This window comes from Gigantopelta aegis, chromosome 7 (assembly GCF_016097555.1).
Source record: "Gigantopelta aegis isolate Gae_Host chromosome 7, Gae_host_genome, whole genome shotgun sequence".
Classification (NCBI taxonomy): domain Eukaryota; kingdom Metazoa; phylum Mollusca; class Gastropoda; order Neomphalida; family Peltospiridae; genus Gigantopelta; species Gigantopelta aegis.
This window is the reverse complement of record NC_054705.1, coordinates 15,285,135-15,293,507: the sequence shown is the minus strand read 5'-3', so window position 1 is coordinate 15,293,507 and position 8,373 is coordinate 15,285,135. Positions and strand designations below refer to the sequence as shown.

The following is an 8,373-nucleotide window of genomic DNA, read 5'->3' as shown; positions in this document are numbered from 1 at the left end:
ATGACGTTGGATATCTGCTTCATCATGTGAAGGTAAGAACTGAAAATTCCGCGAGGATCTGCCGAGCGGAATTTCTCATTCGGCCTGAACAGGATAAAACAGATATCCGACATCATTAACTAGTTAATATCTTTATCCTGCAGACCATAAACATTAAGGGGAAAAGCTAGCATTTCTGTTATTTCATCCAATTTACCTATAGGTTAAAGGAGCGATTTTGTAATGTAGGCCTTGCTAGTAGCAGGATATGACTCATCATATTCTGCCAATAGAAATGGTGGTTGCAGGATAAATTCGCACATCTAAATTGATTTTGTTTTTTTTCAGTTAATTTGTTTGGTACAATGGAAGACGCTCAAACACAACTTTTTGTAAACGTCCACGAAGAGATTACAACAGGTACTTTCTGTGACATACAAATTGTATGTAACGATGGAAAAACAACCGGGAGCCGTATTGTACTTGCGGCGATGTCTCCGTACTTCCGGGCCATGTTTACATCAGATATGTTGGAGAGTCAGACGGGCATCGTGAACCTACCGACAATGTCGTTGTCAGTGTTCCAAGATATCATTAAAATGTCTTTGTGTGGAATTAGTCTGGTGAATGAAAAGAACTGTGTTAAAGTCTTAGACTCTGCTGAGATGATGCAACTTCACCACATCAAACAACTTTGTAACATATACCTGAAAGAACATCTGGTACTCACTACAAGAAACTGTCTACATTGGTGGAGACTTTCGAAACTTTATAACTTCCTCAATGTGTCCAACAGAGCATTTTGTTATTTGATCAGCAACATCCCTGATTTTGTTAAAACAGGAAAGATAGTCCAGCTGTTGAAGCCGGAGCTTTTGGAAATCATTTCAAGCAAAGATTTAAAATGTAAAGAAGACACCGTCCTCAGATGCGCCATGAAATGGATTGAACACAATAACCCTGATCCGAATGACGTCAAAGAGATTTTTGAAAATGTGCAACTACATTTTGTTGATCCAAAGTTTCTGATTGATGACGTTGTGTTTTCAGACATTGTTTGTAAAAACAAATCTGTCCAGGCAATGGTACAAGAGGTGCTGCATGTGCGACTGTATAGTCGAGTTACAGATCGTTCGAGGGTCAGTCCGGACATGTCTGTCTTCGTCCTTCATCGTAACAACAAGTCACTTCTGTCTCGTTTCACGCCAGACGGCAAGTGGGAAGACGCCCCACCAGCTCCATTAGATCCTGGGTCTTGGTATTCGGCAGCAAGTCTGGACGAGAAAATATACATCACTGGTGGCAATATCCGGAAGAAATGTACATTAATTTACAACACAAACAGAAAGCTGTGGACAATAGGTCCAAATCTCATAGACGACCGCGGCTGGCACTGTGCGGCCACAGTTGACTCTAAAGTGTACGCGATAGGCGGTCGCTATAGCAATACGATAGAGATGCTAGCGCACAATTCAAGACACTGGCAGGTCACTGGAGATTTGGGATTGAAACGGTTGTACACTTGTTCTGTTACAGTTGACGAGAACATTCTCATTATGGGGGGAAGGAATGACTGGGGCTCGTCAGATGTTATCCAGTGTTTTAACACCCGATCTCACGCTGTCAGTAAGCTGAACACAAAGTTACCTTGTACCTCTGAGTCACTAAGAGGCTTCAAATTGCTTCACCTCCCAGATGTTTATCTCCTAGACAACGACGGTCACGTGATGCACCTCCGGGTCACCAGCACGGAGGGAGAAATCGAGATTCAGATTAAATCTAAAGAGGAATGGAAATCGTTTAATTATTATTTTGGTGTCACACAACGAAACGGACGCTTGCTGTGTTTCACTGCAGATGGGATCAGCGCATTCAACCTCAGCCAACGTAAAGAAGAACTGAGAACATTTCCTTCGCCACCTAGGTGTGCTCATGTGTACGATGTGTGTGTTATGGGGAACACTTAGCCGATGGAAGTTTTAATGTCTGATTTGTGGAACACAGTGCCACGAAGGGAATAATAATGTGTGTGTGTGTGTGTGTGTGTGTGTGTGTGCGCGTGTGCGTGTGTGTGTGTAGAACGCGATATGGTAAAATGAACAATGTGTGTGTGTAGTATAGAACATGATGTGGTGAAGTGAATAATGTGTGTATGGTAAAGAACGCAATGTGGTGAAGTGAACAATGTGTGTGTGTGTGTGTGTGTGTGTGTGTGTGTGTGTGTGTGTAGCATAGAACATGACCTGGTGAAATGTGTGTGTGTGGTATAGAACATGACCTGGTGAAATGTGTGTGTGGTATAGAACATGACGTGGTGAAATGTGTGTGTGTGGTATAGAACATGATGTGGTGAAATGTGTGTGTGTGGTATAGAACATGATGTGATGAAATGAACAATGTGTGTGTGCAAACAAAAAGAAAAGGAAAAAAAGCTAAGACTTCCAAACGTTCCAGCATGCTTGTTAATACTATCACTAACCCTAAACCTAACTTAAGCCTAAATTAACTGAATGCTGGAACGATCGGAAGTCTTGCCAAAACTTTTATTTTGGCCATTCGTCGGACTGTGTGCAGTTTAACGACGGATTCTTAACGACAATATATACATCGAAGACTGATTAAATGAGTCAGTAAATTCCATTACATTGGAGGGAAAGTGATTATTAAAATCTTACCTTCGTAGAATTTATATATCAGTTGAATTTTGATGGATTTCGGCAAAACTTCACTTTCAATACCATGTGACGGTTTCGCAGGAAAACACTGATTTTACGTCAATCATAGGCTCCGCATAGTTGTCATCGCTGTTAACACTTGTCAACAGAAGTATATGTTTACTATGATTATAATTCAGTTGGAGGAGACAATTATTTTAACTAATTTTAATGCTAACTATACAAAAACATTACACATCGAAAAAAATTATGCTGTCTAACCTAATGGCGTCCAAGCATATTTGGGCCCGCAGTTTTTGAACCGTGAAACATGATTGGTCCAGCGCGGTTGTCAATCACGCCGTACGGAGGGGTCAATTACGCCAAACGTAGAATGTGGCGGGGGTATAAATAGCAATCCAGCCAATGTTTGTTAGTCTGGTCAGTCGCGTCATATAGTGTGGTCATAATCACGTCATAGTATAATCAGTCGGGTTGTTGTCAGTATTTCGTCCCATTTCGTGGGTTGGTGTAGTAATTGGCAATACAGATTTAGCAGATGTTTTAGTGTAATAAATAAGGACCACACTCTTTTTTAGGCCATGAAACGAAACTTGTTAAGATATAGAAATAGGTTTTGACTATGCATTAAGTTAGGGAATAGAGTAAGCAATACCCAACACATAAAGGTGTAGGTCCCGGGTATTGTGGATATTTATGTGACAAGTTCAATTACAAGAATAGAGTGTGCACACATGAGGCTTGTGCATGTACACTGATTAGGCAAACAATTGGATATTGTTTGTATTGTTTTGTACCAGTGAAGTAAGTGCGAGTGCACTAGTATTTTGACATAAACAATTTGAGATATTGTTTGTAAACTATAGTATTTTTCTAGTGAAGCGTTGGAGGATTTTTTAGTACAAAATCCATTATCTGTATTTTTTAGACTCAATCTGTTGAGTTCGTAATTAATTGGTTAAAGTATTAGTAGACGATCGAACTCAGTCTTTTAAGGTCGTCACCTGACTTGTTAAATACATTGAATAGAATGTAGTGTTAGTTATTTAGCCCTGGAATAATTTAGTGTTAGTATATAGCTATTATTGATTATTTAATTACTAAAGGAGACATATATATATATACATTCAACGAGATGTTAACCTGTTAAACTATGTTAGTTATTAATAAACGTTGATGAAGTTAAATATTTGTTGGTGATCTTTTGCCTCCATTATTAAATTGACCATTTACCAGACATCCAGTTTTCCTGGGTCGTCGCAGTATTACCATTATTCTACCCTAAAAATTAGTTGTAATCCATGTAAATATGCGTAGTGATTCGTTTGCAATCCTATATAGCTCTTTGGCAGTAATGCGGTCGAGTGGTATGTTCTTTCGCAAAAGAAACGAGTGCAATACATGGGAAGCGAAAACAACGTGTGTGAAGTTCTGTATTTATTACATACCTTCTTTTATGTTATACAAAAACGGTTTTTAATTTAACGTCATAACAACACTTTCTTAAATCTATGATCAAAACTCCTTTCATGGATTTTCTAAACGCTCAGAATCATGTTCTGAGGCAACCTTGTTTAATGTTTCAAATACGATGTGACGTCATTTGTAAATTGTATATGTCAGTAAATAAATGGTGCTAACTGCAGTAAAAATAAAAAGGGAATTCCCCATTTAAAGGTTCCTGTCTAGATCGCACATCTATGCGATACAAAATAAATGTATCACACGGTTTCAAAACGTCTTTATCATTATAGTAAGATTGAATAGGTATGTAATAAAACTAATGTTATCGATAGTGACGTATAGCCATAAATAATTTGATAAAGAACGAAGGAGAATTAAACTAGCACAGCGTCATAGTTGTGTTACTTGTATGGTTTGTTTGTTTGTTTGAATTGTTTGTTGTTGTTGTTGTTGGGGTTTTGTGGTGGTGGTGGTTGTTTTTGTTTATTTTTTGTGCTGTTATGCCTTAAGTATTTAATCAAATCTCACACTGCAAAACAAGCTCTGCAGTCTCTTTAGAATAACCAATAATGAAAAGAAAATGAAACTTTTCATTACATCTCAGCACATTTTAAATTTGGTGTTCAACATCTGTTTCAGAAAAAAAACCAGCCTTCATAATTTTGGCCCACGGTCTTTTTGACACTTGGCATAGATACTGACTCACTAAGAAGGTAACCCATGGTCCCCATACAGGCTACTTCGACCAATTACTTTAATTTCAGCATTTTCACTTTCACACTGCCTCTCTTCATCCCATTGAAATCGACGTGATAGCATTTGAAACTGAATCCAGAAAGACTCAGAATCTCCTTTTCCGTTGCAAAATATGGCAGTCATGGTTTTGGTTCATCCGGGTGAGGGTTTATGTTGTTATATCTGCTACTAATCCATTCAAACCAGACACAGACGAATTAGGAATATAATCAGCATTTGTAACGAGCTGAACTTGTTGTTGTGTAAATACATGGTCTTCCAAGGACTGCACCAGGATCACTTTCACTATATCTATGGAACCACTACTAGTCAATGTAGAATATATAAACTGGCAGAATTGTTTACAGTGTCCAGTATACTATCACTGAAACGTCTACCCACTTGATTTCTGTTACTACAATTCATCCAATCTACAGGTGCCCTTCATATGGGTGTATTTGTGCTACAGGTTACTTTAACATTTAGATCACTAGTATTTGAATTACGGGTGAATATTGGACATGTTTTATCTAACTCATCATCTTCCCTCCCCAAATAACTCCTAGATCTTTCACTTAAGAAACTAACTGGAGGTAATTCTCTATTTCTTAACATCATTTTATTTTATACTAAGCTTTAACTAGTATAGTTTTTATTGTAAGTATTTTGGAAGTTAACCGCTGCCACCAATGTGGTAGAATTTGTTGTAAGTATTTTGGAAGTTAACCGCTGCCACCAGTGTGGTAGAATTTCGTGCGTTGTGTGCCTGAGTGTCGTGCGAGCACGTGTGCAAATACTCTGAACCTACGTATTGTGTAAGAGACGAGGAGTGCGTACTGCACGCTCGAACGCACACGTGACCATGAAGGCGTTTACCACATAAACTAATAGTTAAAATAAACAAGACAACAAGATGTCACTTTAAAGACGGGTTGTTATTGCATTGAAAACCACAGAATTTCATATATGAAATATTATGCTGATATCAACCAAAGTTATGAACTAAGAATACTGTTAACATTAAACTATGAAAAATATGAAAACATGTAGTTAACCAGTGATGTCAATTACAACAATCTAATTAAAATTAGCTCCACTATTACATGTGGATCTAACAGCAGCCCGTTGGAGCTCATGTCCAGTTGACCTTTCATTCGACCAATCAAAACCTTACTTGAAAAGAATTTGAAAACAGTCGGGATTATGCCGAGGGTATACGAAAAGATTCGGGTGAATTAGAAAGTATGCCGGAAACTAATTGCAATATAAAATTTTATATAAAATTCGTTTGAAGACGTAAAAACCCCTCACCGTGATGGTATAGCCATAAAATCTGTTTATACTAGTATACAATCCAGAGTTTATTACTGCACTTTTCCCCTGTTTTTTCAATGTTGAAATAGACCAACAAGTTCGCCTATTGCATAAATAGTCTCGCCCGATATTTTTAGAATTTTTATGCTCCCGAATAACGCTATAAAAGACGAAGTGTAATTGGTCGATATTTAAATTGTTATTTATAGATGAAATGTCACCTGGACATGGAAGATCACGCAATGCTGTTAGATCTACTGGTAGATCCAGTAGAGCTAATTTTAATCAGATTGCAATTACAAGTAACACAGTTAAAAATCAATATTTATTTAAACATCCAAAAGACTAGTTAATCGCCCATTATCCATTGAATGTTTTCAGTGACTAACAACACCAGGAGACTAGACAATTGCCATTATCTCAAGATTCTCTCAATGAACAGTTAGTTAAGAGTTAGACACCAACGAACTATAATATTTAACTACAGTTAATATTATATACAGTTAGATACAGTTACGAATATTTATTTAAACAACCAAAAGACTAGGCAATCGCCCATTATCCATTGAGTGTTCTCAGTGACTGACTAACAACACCAGGAGACTAGACAATCGCCCATTATCTCAAGATGCTCTCAATGAACAGTTAAAGTAATTAATTATCTATCCCAGATTTAGTAAACAAGAAAGTGCAATTATTGAGTTGGATCCCAAAACCTTACTTTAAAGTAAATTTAATTCATAACCTATTAATTTGGAAGAACCACAAAGGAAGCTAAAGGCAGTCGCCTATTTACCTCTCAGTGCTGTCCAAGATCTAAACAAAATATTCAATAAAACGTTGTAATTGCGAAGTTTAGCCGATAGCTGTCACAATTTGGATCCAACTGTTTATAACTAACGTAAGGCTGCCTTTCCATTGGCACGGTTTTACCCGCGCGGCTATTTCTGCCGCTGAGCGGCAAAAATCAAATGCGTTGATTTGCATTGACGTCTTTCCATTGACACGGGTGCTAACCGTGCGGCAAAAAAAAGTCGATCATGTACCGATTTTTTGCCAGCCGTGCGGCTCGAACCGCATGGGGAATCCATAAAATGACGTCATTTTGGGGTATTACCCATGATTACCCATCTCCCGCACAATTTTCAAGTTTTAAGAGTAGGCAGTTTTAGCATCCTTCGTGCAATGGGCGAGAAAAGTTCATACGTGAGCAAATTGAAATTTTAACTGACTTGGTGATCTAAAACCCGGTATTTATTACCAATCCTTAAGTGAATATAAGTACCAGATCTGAACTAACAATTGCTGGACGAAAATCGCAAAAAAAATTCAACGTCCAAGACATGACAAGTTCTATAATAATAATAATAATAATAATAATAATAATAATAATAATAATAATTATTATTATAATAATTTAATATTATGCTACTATTATAAACGCATATTAATGAAAAGTTGATAAACACAACCATCATAATGCTCTAAAATAATATTAGGTTCACTAAACTACGTCTACACAGTATCGGTGACGGATCCGGAAATTTTGCAATGTTTTAATTTTGAAAGATTTCAAGTTTGTCAATTTAAAAATTATTTATTGAAAAAAAGAAAGGTGAATAAAGCGAATCCGGACTCGCATGTCTCCCTCCTGAATCCGCTTATGTTGACACCCTTAATCCTCGCAGTGGCGGATCCAGAAAATCCATTTAGGGGCGCCTCCAGTGACATGAGGTGGAATGCCAAGGGAACTTTGGGGGAGGTATGGAGGTGGATCGTAAAAAAGAAAGATAATTAATATATAATAAAATTATAACTATCGCAAAATTTAGGTGGGTGCGGGCCCCTGCTCCCCCCCCCCCAGATCCGCCTCTGACTCGTTCAATAATGAAAAACGCCGTACCGATACAATAATAACATAAAATGAGTTCAATAACTGATGTGCATGTTCACCAACTTCTTACTAACAATAATATTTACCGTGTTCACTTTAGTAACAAAGAATAAAAATACCTTTTATAGCAGGAATTGTGTTATTTTAGGAGGTAAACTATTGTGTTTTTAAAGTATTTTTTATGATACGGTGGGTTGTTCGGTCCCTCTTACCCACCCCTGCCTACGGACCTGTGATGTCAGTAAAATATAATCGGTTCCTCATTACTTTATGTTCCCAAAATATGTGTCATTTCATTTTACGTATGTTAGC

At 37.4% G+C, this 8,373-nt stretch overlaps 1 protein-coding gene across 1 annotated transcript; it reads left to right on the top strand.

Annotated features, from left to right (window-relative positions):
* The first annotated feature begins 343 nt into the window (after positions 1 to 343).
* Positions 344 to 2,272, top strand: LOC121376768 (kelch-like protein 5). The gene has a single exon (XM_041504541.1). The coding sequence runs from the start codon at positions 345 to 347 to the stop codon at positions 1,944 to 1,946; it is 1,602 nt and encodes a 533-aa protein (XP_041360475.1). The 5' UTR covers position 344; the 3' UTR covers positions 1,947 to 2,272.
* Positions 2,273 to 8,373: the final 6,101 nt, after the last annotated feature.